A 16995-nucleotide genomic window follows, 5' to 3' on the forward strand; every position below is an offset into this window, starting at 1 on the left:
TTTATTCCCTCTACTGCAATACTGTTGCATTTTGCACTTAAGGGGCAATACTGTGAGCATTGGCAAGGCATAGTGGATACCAACAGATCTTTTTTGTACGTTAGGATGCACGTGCTGGATCCATCTGCAATGCCATGCTCATGGGGCTTAGTGCAACATAAAGGGAGACTATCATTCTAGACTGATAAAATATGCTTTTGAAACTATTTTCGTTAACTTCACAGTAAGATGATCAAGGCCGAACTTCCAGTTTTCGAGTTGAAGCCCCAGTGCGAATGTCAGCATGACAAGGATTTATAGCTATACACTCTTATTTTAGCCATTGCAATGCAGTAAAAGTATTTGAAACTCTCCCAAGTTAATTTTTTCGCTCTTTTAGAATACAATGTAGACCATCATTGCCAATAACTTAACTAGGCCCACGCAGACACTGTCAAAATGCCCAATGACATGAGCTGGTGCGGGCACTTCCAAGGCAGAGCTCCCACCCATCTTTAGTTTGTGTGCCTTTTCTGGCTTACCAAGCCCCCTCATGTCAAGACTTCTGTTTAAATCTATAATTTGCTAATACAGGCTAACTTATTTTTCTCTTCAGTGTTCCTTTAATATGGAGCAACCACACCCTGCTGAAGTTTACTTCAGAACTACGTTTTCTACCAACCCACTATAATGTTGCCATCTGCGATAAGTGTGTCAAGTAGACAGGCAGAGCTACTGAAATCAAAAGCAGACAACCGTAATAAGCAAACTACACTCGTACAAGACTACTAGTGCAAAATTGCAAAGACGATTTAAGCTTGTCCAAAACACAGAATGGGCAAAAGGACTCCCAGTGCAAATACGAGGCACTAAACCTCGCCAATTAATATTATTGAACAGCAAAGATAATGAACTGTTGTTCTCAATCACTCATTTTAATGGTGCAGGTTAAAATTGGCAGAAAGTCAACTGGCTATGTACAAAAAAAAAAAAAAAAAAGCACCACTAATTCCTGAATCACTCCTCCTCCTCTCCCTACACCCCAAACAACTAATCAGTCTCCAGCGTCATCATCTGTTGTGTCATAGAAGATGTCGGTGAGGTCAGTTGACGTCTCTGCTGGTTGCTTTGGTTGTTGGCGCTTGATGACATAGTCATCCACAGTTGTTGGGATCCGCACGCCATCCTTCTCTGCCTCTAACCGGCTGTCGGCCACACACTTCCTGTGGCAGTGAAAAATGGCATGTGTCCAAGGTCCCTCACTGAAAGCCAAGCTATTCATTGTGCAGCTATGGCATAGTACTGACTAGGGTGCACAGAATGTACAACTACTGTTAGAGCTCCAGATAAACTGGTCAAGCCAAGAAAAACAATAATGGCAGGGTGTGCAGAATTGCCAGATTTAATGCTTAACAGTCTACTCTGACAGCCTTTGTCTAAAAATGCCTGGTATATGACATCTGAAGGCTATGGCATGAACTAGTTCCTGACATTGCAGTCCAAGTGCTTAGCAGAGTGACACTAAAGGAACTTTTCTAAGTGCTAGTTCTAAGCACCTGTTTGTCCTTTCCCACATTTCAACCTTTTCATCTCTATCATTTGTTGCATAAGCAAACCAAAGCCACAATCAGACGGTTGAAATGTATGAACAAGCACACTCACACAATGGTAGGCAAAATGATGGAATGGTTGTGCACAATCTTCTAAGCATAACAGGCATTGCACTGGCCAGATTAGCATGTCAATGATGAAAGGACAGCGATAACAGATGGAAAGGGGAAATAACAGCTGTCAGTACGAGGCATTGCAGGGACCAGAATATGGTTCGGAAACGGCAGTCAATACCCATTAATTGCCTTGAGAGATGCTTTTGCACCTTATAGTATGAAATGTGACGTTTGTTCAATGCACACACATGGAAGTTTGCTTAGTTGCAGACTGAGAACAGTGTTGGCATTCTGTTGCCTTCCCTCTGTCAATTTATTGCACTTCTGGAAATTATTGTGGCTGCTTGCCTGTGCCTTCCAATCCGAAAATGCAGTGTAAATTAAAAATACAGCAAAAAAAATGTACACATAAAGAAGACACGAAAGCGCTTATTATTTACGTATTTTTACATGTATTTTTTTAGCTGTATTTGGAATTTACAATGTTAGGCCAACTGGCCCAACAGACGGTCCTCCTCATAATGCAGTGAATTCATTTTTGACAGGATCTAATGGCTGTGGCGTTGCACTGCTAAGCCTGAAGGCGCAGGATCAAATCCTGGCAGGGGTGGCGGCATTTCGATAGGGGCAAAATGCAACAATGCCCGTGCACCATGCATTGGGTGCACATTAGAAACCCAGGTGGTCAAAATCAATCTGGAGTCCCCCACTTTGATGTGCCTCATAATCATATCGTGGTTTTGGCACATAAAAGCCCAGAATGTAATTTTAACAGGCAGCAAGGAGACTGGCTACGTGGGAAGTGTGTGCGGTCTTTCCATTTCAAATTTCTGCTCTGTTCACTGCCAACACAAGTGCAATACGTTGCAGAAACAATCGTGCCTGCGCCATCTACGTGGCAGGCGTCTCTACTTCATACCTGGCAAAATGCCCTTCATGCTGAAACACTGCAGGTTCTTAAGGGCTAAACTTAAAAAAAGGCCAAAGCATGTCCAAGTCCTTGCAACAAATGAATGCGAAATGTATCCATGGCAAGCCCACCAAGAACAACTGACAGCTCTTGTCACTCAATAGCTTTGCATCAGTGCTGTCAAGTGCCAGTGATAGAAATCAAGTTTATGAGGTAGGTGCCCTGTTATACGTTCCCAATCGCTGTTTGCTGGAGTGGAGAGAATGCATGTTTAAGACAAACACACGAGCACGTCTTTCACCACTTTATTCTTTAAGTCACTGCCTTCATCTGTGTCTTCATGAAACTTGCAGCCAGCTAACACACCTTAGCACTTCTTGAATCACACGCACCGGCAGCATATGTGCGTTCAAAAAGACTGCAGAAAGCATTCAGACAGGTTCCACTCACAAACAAAATAAAAGACAGAAAAATTAACGAAACACTCTAGCTGGTACTTGCACACACAGGCGTGGCGTCACGTCTATAAATAGTCCTTAAATAGCTCAGAACTGAACTGACACAAAAAGAAAACAAGTAAAATGGCTTGACAAAACCTGCAGTCTCACAGACTCATGATCGATGGACGTTGTGGCCTGCGCAACGGTCTACAGCAGCAGTAGATTCGGCTGGCCAGACTGACAGTGCAACCTTGTCAAATGTGTTGACACCACAGCCCTTGTGGCCAAAACTGGGTGTGCCACATGTATTGAAGTATTGAAATTAAAAGCGGACAACACAGAAGACAGGTGTTGACAGAGGCGCAATGTGACGACCGACCCTTGTTGCCTGCACACATGGGGGAGGGGATGATGCCCACCGCAAACGCGACCCATGTCCCAAGAAACGAAACGTCATCCCTGAACGGAAAACACAATCCCCTGGTGGCTGCAGCACTGGAAACTGCTCTCGTTGAGGCAGTTGGACACCTCCACATGAAGCTTCCACCAGTGCTGGCAGCAACAGCGGTGCCATCAGGTCGTTGCAATTGTTGGCGACGTTGCAGGGCAGGCAATCAGGACTCGCCATTGCCCGAGTCATCATCATCCTTGTAATGGGGCGCTCCCGTGCTACGGCGCCCAACCTGAAGACCGTCGCCGCGCCCTGCATCTTCTTCCTCTTCTACTTCTTCGTCCTCCTCGTCATCTTCCAAGTCGTCGTCGTAGTCGTCGTCGTAAAAATCGGTCATGTCGGCTTCAGCCGACGTCGCAGAGTCGTCGACTACTTTCTGCCTGTGCTTGACACAGTACTCGTCGATGGTGGTTGGCACGGTCACATTGTCACGGTCAGCCTCAAGCCGCGTAGCTGACACTTGCTTCCTGCAGGCGAGCAGGTCCCCAGGTGGCACATAGAATGGGGTCAACAAGGGGGTGAGAGGTGAGGGTGGGGCCAGGAGTTGGAAGGAGAAGACAGGAGGGAGGGGCAAAGTTAGCAATCGTCACAGTGCAGGAGGCATGCCAACTGCCATGACATGGCTCCAAAAGGTCTTCTGAGCACTCCAATCAAGAGAGCACTAAATATACAGGGATAGGATTTCGATGATAGTCCCTGGAATCACTAGGAAGCACTTCTGAATAGACTAACGGGAAACACAAGGAGAGCTGGTCACAGAATATTCAATGTACAAAGTAACCTGTGCAAACGTAGTTCAGGCTCCAGCAACAAATAGCTTTTTCTACTCATTGCTATCGGTGGCAACTATATGAGGCAAAGTATGTGGTTGCTATGTTGCTGCCCTTGATGGAGGTGTTTAAACAGCATTTTTAATATGTATATAGTGAAAATTCTATGTCACATTGCCAAAAATGTGATAATGCATGCTACACTGAAAATATCTGTCATAGGTTCAGGTGCCTGCAGAGATGCTGTTAGATACATCAATAGAGATAATTATGCATTTCCTTTTTGTGAAAGAGTTATGGGCCAGTATAACGTGGAACTATTCCAATCTATTATTATTCCAAATCCACCATTAGCCCTCCATGGCAACCAGTCCCCATGCCCCTCAGTATCTTTACTGGCTAACATTTACTCCATACTAGCTAGCTGCAACATTAGACAGTTTTAGTTTAACATTAGAGTAATAGCAGGGTTAAGGCAAATAGCGTTACCGTTCAGCAAACAAGCTTTGCAAGGAGTTTTAGTACAGCATAATAGCGAAGTTTATGTGCAGGACGCTATTCAATTACGTTTTGAATTTCACATGCACAGTGGACAAAAGTGATGTTATCTATTCGCCATGCTTTGTGTGTGTGTGTTAGAAAAGTTGGAGGCAGCTCAATGACAGCGGGAAGCCCGCTGTATTTCTACTTTGCATGTCTGCCAATCCGCGGAGAAACCAGTACAAAGCTGCTGTTCATGGTCTCCGAGATCACCTGATCGCAGAGCCCATATGCCGTTGCGCCCAGCTCTCCACTGTACCGGCTGATAGGCGGCGCTGCCATAACACAAATTTCTCTCATTAGGCACTGATGCGTTCGAAATGAGAAGTGATCTTGAAAACTCTGCGAGGTTATCCATAATAGTTTATTGTCGAAGAAGCCCGAGCACCGCCATGTCTTGTGTAAACCATGCATAAACGTTAATGGTAAATCTGAGAACTGGTGTGTGCACGCTAAATACTACGGCTCATTTAGCATGCTGCACATGTGCATTTCGATCCTGCTATTTCACTAAGGCTGTTATTACACTAAGCATGGTAAAATAAAAATGTCTACTGCAAGAAATCTAAAATGGTGCTCACAGTAACTCACTTGTCACTTACTCATGTTTTTCCCTGCCTTAAATAGCTTATGAATTTAGCAAGGATCAATCACTGTTACAATAAGCAATGTTTTTATAATGTGGTGCCATTATAAAAAGGCTGTACTGTATCGAGACACAGATACTCACCGTATGATGTTTTCATACTCTTTGTCTGCACCCTTAGAGTCTTTCCAACGCCGGTACATGACAGAGGCGTCTACATTGGCTGGAGAGAAAGTATTGGGCTCGTTCAACAGTGAGATGACGCTGAGCAAGATGGTCCTGCAACAAATGGAGAATAATCTGACTATGAAACTTGCATTTCAGAGGCTCATAAAGATGACCAGTTTTGTACATCTTTCTCAAGTCAAATCTCCAGCTCTTTAATACTTCGCATCACAATTTGCCTCATGCTCATTGGTGGCAAACAATGTTGCACAGATACAATGTAAAGACAGTTATGAGGCAAATCCAATTTACGTTCATTTTTTTCCTGTGCTACTTTCACAAAATACAACCAGTGACCAATTTTTCGGATGCCTTCACAGCACCATCACACTTTATCTACAAAGTTTCTCTTGTACTGAATTGCTGATTGTACATCTGGGAGTGTGGATAGAAGGAAGAAAAGCACAATAACTTGTAGGGAAAGAAATATTAATGGCAATGACAAATGTTTTGCAAACCAACAAGCTCAAATCAAAAATGGTTCATTTTAATTAATGTCCATGCCGAACAATTGCGATAAACCATCCTCTTGAATGTATAAACCTAATTTGCCAATATATTAAATGATGCAAACTGTCATGCCTCTGTAACGGGCCTCCTCCATCAGCAATTATTCTCGATTGTGTTACTTTGAGCCACAACCACTTCTCGTCACGCTTTGAAGGCACTCCATGGTCAGCTTACCTGAACACAGTTAGGCTGACTGCTGCTACAATCAATCAGATTGCGATTGCCAACAGCATAAACACAATACCTAGTAGCGAAATCTTTTAACTCCTAAGCTACCCAGATACCTTCCTTTTGTTTTCGCCTGATGCCCTTCTTTTTGTGCTGCTTTCCACTTCACCTATACAGCCACACGCAACACACACTGCTTCCAAATAATGATAACTATGATGTCTCCTTAGTGCACGTGGTAGTCACACACTGACCTGATATGCACCATTTCCACGCCACACACTGGTAGGAGGCATAAATGAGAGCTCGGCATGCTATCATTCAGACAGCCTACACGAAAGGCTGAAATTAGCAGACAGACCAATGCTGGTAGTCATGAGGACAGCCTTGGACATTTTGTTTAAGCTTTACAGATCTAGGAAGCTGAAAGTTGCACAGCATTTTTCAGTTGAATATGGCAAGCCTGAAAGGTATTGCATGGGAATACTGTAAAAATCTGCATATAATACGAGGTTTTTTTCTTATTATTAGCGTCCCAAATTTTTGCTTCATACTATATGCGAATCCGAACAAAAATTTCAGTCAGGAATTTGGGCTAGAAGTTTTGCTTTCATTGTTGCTGCGTGGCTACGGCTTGGTTTCGTTACTGCTGCATGACAACAGCATTGTTTCTTTATTGTTGAGTGCACACCTCGGCAGCACACGTACAAACCATGCTTCGTAAAGTGCATCTTTTTTATTCCGCATTGAAGGACCAAGATGTCTGGACCACGAAAACAGTACTCGGCTGCTTTCATGAGAAAGGTTATTTTAGCCGCACAGGACATCGGCAACAGTGCGGCCGGGAGGCAGTTTGGCGTCAACAGAAGGAAGCCCTTTTCGCATGCAGCTTTCGCGGCCCGAAGAGTGGGACATTCCTGGAAATCGAACTCGCCCTGACCGAGTTCATACACCAACAGTGAGCCGCGAATCTAGCTGTGAGCGTGGAGCTTATGCAGGCAAAAGCTAAGGAGCTTGCAAGAGAAAAAGGGCTACCGAGCTCCGCCTTCAAAGTGAGCAAGCACTGGATTTATCGCTACATGTGCCGTGCTGGATTTCCCTTACGCCGCTTAACTTCAATTTCGCAAAAGCTGCCCGAATCGTTCGAAGAGCTGCTTGTGGCTTTCCAGCACCATGTTATTTTGCTTTGCAAGTCGAAGAACTTTCAGCTAGGGCAAATCGGCAATGCTGACCAAACGCCGGTTTATCTGGACATGCCATCACCCCTCACCGTGCACGAAAAGGGCTCTAAACAAGTTTAGGTCTGGTCCACTGGCAACAAGAAAACTAGAGTTACTGTCATGTTGCCATGCACGGCAGACGCATGCAAGCTCCCGCCATATGTCGTCTTCAAGAGCAAGACAGTGCCTAAAGGTGAGGAGTTGCCAAAAAATGTGGTCGTGAGATGCCATGAGAAAGGCTAGATGAATGAGAATCTTGTGCTCGACTGGATAAAGTGCGTCTGGTGTAGGCGGCCCGGCACACCATTGTCGTTCCTGTCCATCCTCATGCTGGACGCATTTCGTTGCCATTTGGCCTACTCAGTGGAGAGGCTGTTGCGCGAATCCGGCACTGAACTCGTCGTTATCCCGGGTGGGAATGACGTCTCAGCTGCAGCCTTTAGATGTTTGTGTGAACAAGCCATTCAAGGACGCGGTCAAGGGGTGTTACGCAGATTGGATGCGCTCAGGTGAGCCTGCATTGACACTGACCAGGCGGCTGAAGCAGACTTCACCAGCCACGCTATGCAAGTGGATTCTGGACGCATGGGCCAGCATACCAGAGGACCTTGTGCATTGCGCATTCAATAAGTGCGGCATCTCAAATGCGCTCGATGGCACAGAGGATGAGTACCTCTGGGAAGATATCGATGCATGCATATTGCGTGTTTCTTGTGGACAATGAACGCGGGCGCCATGACGAAGACGAACGCTCTCTGGCTCTCGAGCTGTCAGCTGAACTGGCCAGCGCTGCATTATCCTTTGTAAATATACTTTGTATATGTCCGACAAGGAACCATCCGAAGAGAGCGCAGCTGAAGAAGACAGCGATTGAAGTGCGGAGTGCAATTTAAATAAATGTTTTCCTTGAGTTTTCCTAACCCAAATAATACGCAGATAAAACTTTTTTTTTTTCATTTCGCGTCCCAAAAATTTCACCTCATACTATATGCGGGTCCGTATCAGGTGCGGGTTTTTATGGTACATGTGCATTTGAACATCTTCCGAGTGGCTGTGCATGTTAATCACGTGACTATTATGCACACGCTTGCAGGATGGCTGTGTGGGGAGGGCACTCACTACTCCCGCTGCCTCTTGTGCCTTCGCTGCAATGCCACAGCCACGGCCATGACAAGTTTCCTCCTCAGTGATGCGATTGGCCGAGGCCATTCTAGAGTGGAAAAAATTGGCTTTAAGAGAAGCAAGACAGCATACAGAAGCCTCTTTCTTGAAGGGAAAAATAGCTGCGCCCAAAGATGGGCGTTAGTGGCGCTTATGTAACCACATCAGGTATTGTCAGCAAATTTAGCTTCCAAACAGCGAATAGTTTCTAAACCCCTGTAGGTTTGCACATCTGTAATGCACAATGATCAGGTCAATGTGGAAATTATTTTATTTCTAGATGACTAGACATGCAAATAACGACTAGCTTCTAAAAAAAGTCCCTAACACTATTTATGATTCACGATTACAGTGTACGCTAAAACATACATGAAATGATTAGAAATACCTGCCAACCTGGTGAGATAAAAAATCGGGAGACTTCTTATTCGTGCCAATGAGGGGGGGGGGGGTGTACATTCACTGTCAACTTCCGGTGGGACCGAGGGGTGGGGGTGTTTTCAGGCAGTGTTCGACGATTCTTTTTGCAGGATCTTGCAGTAGCAGACTTTTCTCACTTCAGAAATTTGTTGGAGTAGCTTTGCTCAAAACATGGTCCAGACTGGCGGCTCTTCACTAGCAGCATGTGTTGCACATTGATGAGTGGAACTCAATCCTAGTTTTTCGCGCCGTGCTAAATATGTATCCTCTCAAACTCTGTGTTGCTATGCGGTATCGCGAGTAAATCCAGCATCACCTGTGGGAGATACGCGGTTCTCCTCCGTACTCTTGGGGACAAAGGAACGACAACACAGTAGTGCAAACAGTCACAAGGGCATTTATTGCACCTTTCATAGATCAATGCCTGCTAGCCGAGTTGCTATCCCCAAAACATGCCGATGGGCGCGCGACAAATCTAGAAGTCCGACTTACCGTGACCGCATTGCGAGCGAATATGTTCGCCCCATGCTGGATCCCAACGCCTGGTCGCTCGTGCGTACTGTCACGCGAACGGTGTCCAAGGCGGCCACGCGAGACGGCCTCGCAGAAGCATGGTCGGCGCACGCGCGGGCGGCACGTCCGTCCCGCTTGCTGCCCGAACCCAAAGAGACCAAGCGCCTTCCTTTCGGCGCCCAAGTAACCTCGCCTGTCGGCGGCGTTAGCAGCGCAACACTAGCGCCATCTCTCGTACTGCGCTTCAACCACTCCGACCGCCGCGGGCGCCAGGCCACGCGGCGGGCGAAGCTGCCCTGCAGGAGACGCGCTATGCGGGAAAAACATCAGGGGACGCGCGAGAGTCACGCATCCCCACACACCTTAGCAACTCGGTTAAACATGTTTTCATCAGTGTTTTTCGTTTTTCCAACCATAGACCACTGCACATCCCACCTTTATTCATTCAGAATGTCCTCTGGAAGACTGTGCGCCTGTAGTGTGGCAGACTCAGCTTCTAGACCATCTAAAGCGCCTTCAGCGATTCATTGGAATCTCGGAGCAGCAGCTGAGGGAGACTGAATAAAGAAATGAAGACTCGAGAGCGATGCCTGTGAAACAAATTTCAGGTTGGCCCCCTCCGCATTCTTCAGAGTTGCATCCACATCCATAGCGCTTTGCCTCGTCGCATTTCGGAAATATTTTCCGTAGGAGAGGATCAACATAGTCGCTGACACTAAGTGGTAGGTTGTGTTAGACGAGGAATCCCGTAAACAGGCACTCCACATGTATAACACTGCCGTTGCACTTGTTCCCAAGTTCACTTGCTGCTCACCGGTGCGAACATAGATTTGATGCTTCGCTGTGGAAACGTGTAGTTTCAAGTCGCCTTTGACACCGCGAGACACGCTGACGTCGCATCCACACATTGTACATGCAAAATGTTCTCCTTTTCTTGATGTCAAAAAGCACGGAAAGTCATAAGTATAGGATAGAAAAAACTTCTGCAAATACCTTTTCTTGGGCTTTGATAGCGCCATGGCATCAAGCACACGAGGATTCTAACTTTACATGGTGCACCGCATACAGACAGCCTAGCCAACGCTAATCATACACACAAGCAGCAGCAACAAGATGCACCATGGAGGAAGGCATGCACGAAATGCAAGAGCTACATTGGCTCTGGCTTTGGTCGGCTTACTAGGCACCGTAGTCGGCTGCTTAGTCTATGATACCGATCGTGCTAATGCAGCCGGTGTTGGTGATGCTGACGATTACGGTGTGGCTGTAGATTTCGCAGTGCCGGTTTCGCAAAAACCATTATTGCACGAACGGAGACCACTTTTCGGGAGATATAAGACAGTGATTGTACAATTGGAAAGTTCGGTAAAAAATCTGGACTCTCCCGGGCGAATTGGGAGGGTTAGCAGGTATAGACTAGACAAATGCTTGGTTTGCTGACTCGTCATGAAGCAAGGGGACTTGTCCTGTGTCCTTTCTGTGTGCGGTATAGTGCTTGAGGTTTTCTTTAGTTATGAATACTGATTACTTACGTGACATTTTGTTCACAGCAGCAGGGAGTCTTGTCTTGCCCTCGGCAAGCAAAGCCTGTCCACTTTCAATATCACTGAAACTCTTCGTCATTACACAGTGGTTGATGAGGAGCTTAGCATTCACCAGCATCATTATTACAGTTTCTACTTCGTGCTGGAGGAAGTAGATAGTGGAAGACTACCATGTCACTTGCAATAGTAAAGTGCCTCAACCTCGAGAGAAAAGTAGATGGTGGAAGACTACGATGTCACTTGCAATAGTAAGGTGCCTCAACCTCGAGATATTAAGCTCATTTTTTGAAAGTAGCAGAAAACACCTTTTCATGCCGCTTTACAGCACATTTGCGAAAATGTAGCAGCATTTGCTACATTTTGCTACATGTGATTGGAGCAGCAAGCTGCTCCAATCACATCACTGCCTCCTTCCTGTTTCCTTAAACCGAGGAGGAGGAGGCGTGACTACAGTGGACCTGAACCCACGGTGGTTGAGACTCGCTGCAAGCCATGGGATAGAGGTCAGAGCTTTTTCTGCTAAGGCTGCTGAAAATGTGCTAGCGAGCGACTGGCACTCCACTGGTGCAATCCAGAGAAAGGTCAGGTCTACATGTGCAAGTTTGAGTAACACCCCTGCATTTGATGACAGAAAAGAATGGCCCAGCAGCCAGGACTGGGGTGACAAAAAATAAAAAGTAAAGGCAGCAGCAGAACAGCTTCTTGTTCAGGATGGCAGCAGCAATGAAGAATTCACAGAACCACAGCACAAGAGTTGTAGGCCCTGTGGCAGACCTCACCCGTGAGAGCAAAGCAGACCCTGCTGTGCAACTTGCCACCATCCAGAATGGGTCGGTGCACCTTTGTTGCTCCCGAGTGCTGAAAACCCCGAGAGTTGTGAAGGCCGAGCAAGGAGAAAGCTGTGCCAGATCGTGCAGTAAGAGATGCACTCTACCCTACCAGAGGGCAACGACCTTCGAGCTATAATCATAAGTCAGTTTTCCTGGATCAGCTTGAGGCTTTCTTGGAGATCACGCCAACATAATAGAGGCAGCCAACAAAAATCCAATGGCCCTATCTGTCACCACTGCAAGCCCATCAGTGAGTACTGCCATGGAGAAGCAATGTGATCTCGACTCTGCCACCTGCAAGCCTAAGACAGAATGCTATCAAACGCCAGGCTGCTCTGCACCATCACTCACTGTACTGGCCTGGCACGCAACTACTTTCACAGTGACAACGGCAGTCTGGGTCTCGAGCTGCTTGCTCACCAACATGGACTCAACTGTGTGCATGGCAGAGTAGCAGGAGCTGGCACCTTTTGAAAACAGCCCCAGGTGACAATGGCTTCCTCGTAGCTAAAGGTTATACTAAGGAGAGCGGATCTGAGAATGTACATGCATTTCAATATCTTTGAAACGGCCGCACGCGGTCACCACGCAACAATACACAAGTTTTTGCAAGATGGCAGCATGGAAGGGCACCTACCACGCTTGCTGTCTTTCACACCTTTGCTGTGACACTGCAGTCAAGGCACCCGATCCCTTGCTTCCCCTTTCTTTGAACCAGGGAGCAGTGTTGCCATCTTAGAGGATTTTCTGCTAGATCTAGCAGATATTGTGTCAACTTAACAGGACAAGTATTCGTCTAGTGGCTTGCAGACTTTTAGTGGAATCTAAGTTAATTTTTAGCAGATTGCTCATTTTAGCAAACTGGAGCATGATGGATTTTTAGCTAACTTGAAAAAATTGGAATTGCAGGTAGTGGTGCATCTCTCATTACAAAGGTTTCGATTTCAACAGTAAGCACAAGCAGCTTATCTGAAACTAAACCTCGCCATGTCTCGCCCTGTACCAGAATTGGCGTTATAGAAAGTTAATGGATGAGCTTCACGACAGTAACAGGGGCATCAACGATTCAGAGCTTATCGTGCGAAATAAATGATTATGGCAACTCTTTTGGTGAAAACCAATTTTATCAGAGCGCTGAAGGTGAACGACAGTTCAGCCACATGTATATGTTGAAAACAAAGCTCTGAAACACGCTCACCCCCAGCACCGTGGCATTAACCATTATGGTCATCAGAGCTGGGTAGAAAAGACACACAAAGAAAAAAGGGTGCTTCAACAACAAGCTTCTAGAGAGCTATCGGTCTCATTGGCTGCACTCACAATGCTTGCAGAGTGATTGAGCCATTAAATTCAACAGGTGCTACAAGTCAGCAAGAGCATCTGGTCTGCCATGTGGTATACTAGGACTCACCAACTGACGACAAATTAGCAATCATATTTTGACACTTCCACGCATCTGTTCCTGTGCCGAGAAACAGAAGCACAACGGTCATAGATGAAAGATAATTGTCGGGAAAAAAATTACTACAGTCTTGTGTACTTCTGCAAAAGTGTGACATGTCCTTCTAGTCAGTGCTGACATTAAACATAAGCACAGCCACCATTTGAATTTGATAGTCAAGCAAGCAGCGCAGCCATTTTTCTCATTTGTAATTATTTACATTTACTTTCATTAAACCTTTAATGTGTTAAGGCCACTCCAGTGGCTAAAGGGTCTTTCTCGCCATTTAGTATTTACACTTTGTTTTATTGAAGGTTTTTAACAGAAATATACATTAGCGGGTAATTTGGTGGTATTGCTAAAATAATTTGCACATTCTAGTGGGTTTTATGATCCTTTTTAGTGGAATTCTTGCCAACCAAGGTGGCAACACTGCTGAAGAGACTCCCTTTCCACCACACGGCAGAAGCGCAGTTCCCTCAATGCAATTTTGTCTTTTCGCTGAAGAGTGTGCAACTAGCCACATCTCAACTCAGCAGTAGAGACTGTTGCCTGCTGTCAACTTGTAGGGCTCTGAATTTTCAGTGACGCACTGCCCAAGGGCCGAGAGTGGGGACACACGTTAGGTGAGCTGAACCATTATCAGCCTCTTGTGTGCTTCCCCGATTTGGCGGCTTTAGCCACAACTGCACAGAATTCTTCGTTGCTGCGGTTTTTCTTTTGCCTGTATTGATGTGCGAGTGCAGTAAAGAAACACCCTGAGTTAAAGACTCGTCCCTGTCCCCACTGGCCTGACAGTGAACTGTGGGTTGAGGATCACAGCTCTGACTGCTAGGGCTGCTGGAAAAATGCTAGTGAGTGACTGCTGCTCCATCGTGTGATCGAGAGAAGGTTCAAGTCTGCAAGCGCAAATTTAAGTAATACCCCTATAGTTGATAGCTGCATTTTGATTTGACACTGGGTCCAGAGTGTGTGCATCACTAGCTTGAGCACAAACAACTTGCTTGGACAGCATAATGATGGCAAAGTGCTAATAAAATAATAGAGGATATGAAGAACCACATCCCTACAAACACTCTACTAAGCATTTTTTCTTTCCTCCCAGCTATTGTCGAGCCACATAACTTGGGATGAGTCTAGTGTCGCATGCTGCGATATATCCAGTTTAACACACAGCAAGCCGATCAAAAGAGCCTGCTCTAGTGCAATTTTGCTGCGAGATCTACAACTGCAGGACAGCTGTTGTAAATCGCTGAGCCAAGATACATGTGCAAGCATGGATCTACTGGTATTGGGTGTCAACAGCCAATGCCAAACTGCCAAGGTCTACCACACATTTTAGCTTCGTTTACTTTAGCAGCAGGTCAACAGCCAATGCCAAACTGCCAAGGTCTACCACACATTTTAGTTTCGTTTACTTTAGCAGCACGGAGTTAGGTAAGTGCTTAAACTTTGATGTCCAATGTACAGTATAGTACCCCACAGGGAACTCAGATGGTAGCTGAACTCAATTGGGAACGAATTTTTTAACAATGATTGGCTCCCTTCTGCAGGTTCCACAATTTATCCAATTGTGATTGAGAAATTTGTTCCTAATCTGGCTCAATTGTGATCGAAAATGCACTATAACATGTACACGGCAGAGCACGCAAGATCAGCGTGCTCTGCCAATTACAATTAAACGCAAACAAGCTGGAAAGCCGTCATGGTAAGCATGCCCTTTACTCATGATGCATGTGCATGGCTTCTGGGGAATAAAACTGTTGACAAAATGTTATATTATGCATCTTCTCTGCAAGGCTTTTTCAGTGAAAGAAATCTGCCCAATACAAAATTGGCAAATACTTGCCTAACATTCTGTGTGGGATTCCAACGTTCACAGGGCAGCTCACCACTTTGGGGGTCATCAATGGGCGGATGAAGAATAGAGATACACAGGTCCCCATTCTGCATTAAATCAAACGATGCCATGTAAGCTATAAACAAGCATCGCAACAGCATTTGGCTATACAAGTGCGAGAAAAAGTTTTATATGCACTTTCAAGAAAACTAATTTTCGTTAACATTAGAACATCGACCAGACCATTTATGATAGCTCAATGGCAACCAGTGTGTGTTATCTGCAAGTTACGTTATTCAGAGAGTTCAGTCAAGCAGAGGAAGCCCACAAAGCTGCACCTAATTTTAGAACCTGTACAGCTAAGAAGGGGGAGAGAGAGAGAGAAAGCATGAACAATCACAAGGACCGCTCAGTGGCCTAAGCAGGGGTGACAGTAAGTGGTGCGGATAGTGAAACAAAAATGAAAATCACTAGTGGGCAACTATGTCTTTCAGATTTACACAAATGTCAGATTAAGTCGTCCTATTATCATTAATGATTGTATTTATTTATCGTATTGGTCACACACTAGCTATACTCCGCGCTCCTTTCAAAACCACACATCGTCCAAGTAAGCAACGACAGCGTTTAACATGTGTATACACCTTATCGTGCGGCGTTTAAAACTTTCGGGAATGTCGAGCAGAGACTAGCGAAGCACGAGAAAACACACCACCTAGAAGGTAAACATTATATTAAGCAAACCCCACTAAGGTCATTCAGATGAAAAATGGCAACAAGTTGACAACAGAAAGAAAGAGGAGGACCTGCACGCAAGGCCATCTGCCACAGCATGCAGCAGTTTTCATTTACACATTACACTTATTTATTTGCAAGACATTCGTTGATCTAGATTTCAGGTTCATCATATTTAGCAATAGAAACAAGGACAAGGAATTCCGGAAAAACTTACTTCGTAGACGTTGGGATGCCAAACTTTGGTGAGGAAGCGCACCGTTGGAGGCGAGTAGGGGTAGTCTGGTGGGAACTTCATGTGTGCCTGCGGATTTGCAGACAAGTAGTTTTACACGCATCGCTAGATAGCCTGTCTTTGCCGGTCACGCGCTGCGTCTTTGCAGACGAGCAATTCACTGATACAAACACTGATCTTACTAAAGAATGTGCCGCTGTTTCCAGTGCATCGTGCAAGAGCACCATGCCGTACTGCAGCCAAAGGACCCCTGTACCTTAGATCGCGTAGCTCCTCGCAGCTGACACAAGCCTGTTCAGCGGGGCTTTCGCAAAAGACGCGCTTCCCAAAAATAGAGACGCGTGATGCAGCGTGGCGTAGGCCTACTTAGCAAGTCCCGTTGGCGATGCAAGAAGCGCTGGCGACCGCTGAGTAGCGGTCAAGCTCACCTTGAAATATCCACCCTCGTAGAGCGTGTCGGGAGGACCGAAGATGGCCACTTCCCACTCGAAGAGATTGTCATCGTTGACCAGTTTTACCCGAAAGCCTTCAACGGGTTCTTCCTGGAGGCTCTTGAATTCTAGGCCCAGGGCTCGTAGTGCACTACTTGTTGGCTGCTGTGCCATACTCCTGAGCCTAAGGTCTGCGGCACAAGGAAGAAAAGCTCTGGCCGGCAGACCTCGGGGTCACCACCGTTCCTCACAAGAACCACAATGAAAAGCAGCGAACTCGCTGCTATGTCAAAACACCACAAAGATGGTCGCCTGTGACGTCAACAACCGGAACAACAGCTGGAAACAGTAAGAAACCGCAAAGACCACAATCCTTTAA

At 45.9% G+C, this 16995-nt stretch overlaps 1 protein-coding gene across 2 annotated transcripts; it reads right to left on the reverse strand.

Moving 5' to 3' along the window:
* Nucleotides 1-888: 888 nt before the first annotated feature.
* On the reverse strand, nucleotides 889-16951 carry LOC126541491 (ubiquitin-conjugating enzyme E2 R2). Of its 2 annotated transcripts, none has more exons than XM_050188255.3 (5): nucleotides 16614-16951; nucleotides 16168-16254; nucleotides 15225-15322; nucleotides 5488-5622; nucleotides 889-1202 (listed from the first exon to the last, which is right to left on the reverse strand). In XM_050188255.3, the coding sequence occupies exons 1-5, from the start codon at nucleotides 16788-16790 to the stop codon at nucleotides 1034-1036; spliced, it is 666 nt and encodes a 221-aa protein (XP_050044212.1). In that variant the 5' UTR covers nucleotides 16791-16951; the 3' UTR covers nucleotides 889-1033. The 2 variants fall into 2 exon arrangements, with proteins under 2 accessions (XP_050044212.1, XP_050044211.1); XM_050188254.2 differs by lacking the exon at nucleotides 889-1202 and adding an exon at nucleotides 2846-3914 and having other exon boundaries at nucleotides 16614-16943.
* Between the last annotated feature and the right edge of the window lie 44 nt (nucleotides 16952-16995).

The sequence above is a fragment of the Dermacentor andersoni genome, chromosome 2 (assembly GCF_023375885.2).
Source record: "Dermacentor andersoni chromosome 2, qqDerAnde1_hic_scaffold, whole genome shotgun sequence".
Taxonomy (NCBI): domain Eukaryota; kingdom Metazoa; phylum Arthropoda; class Arachnida; order Ixodida; family Ixodidae; genus Dermacentor; species Dermacentor andersoni.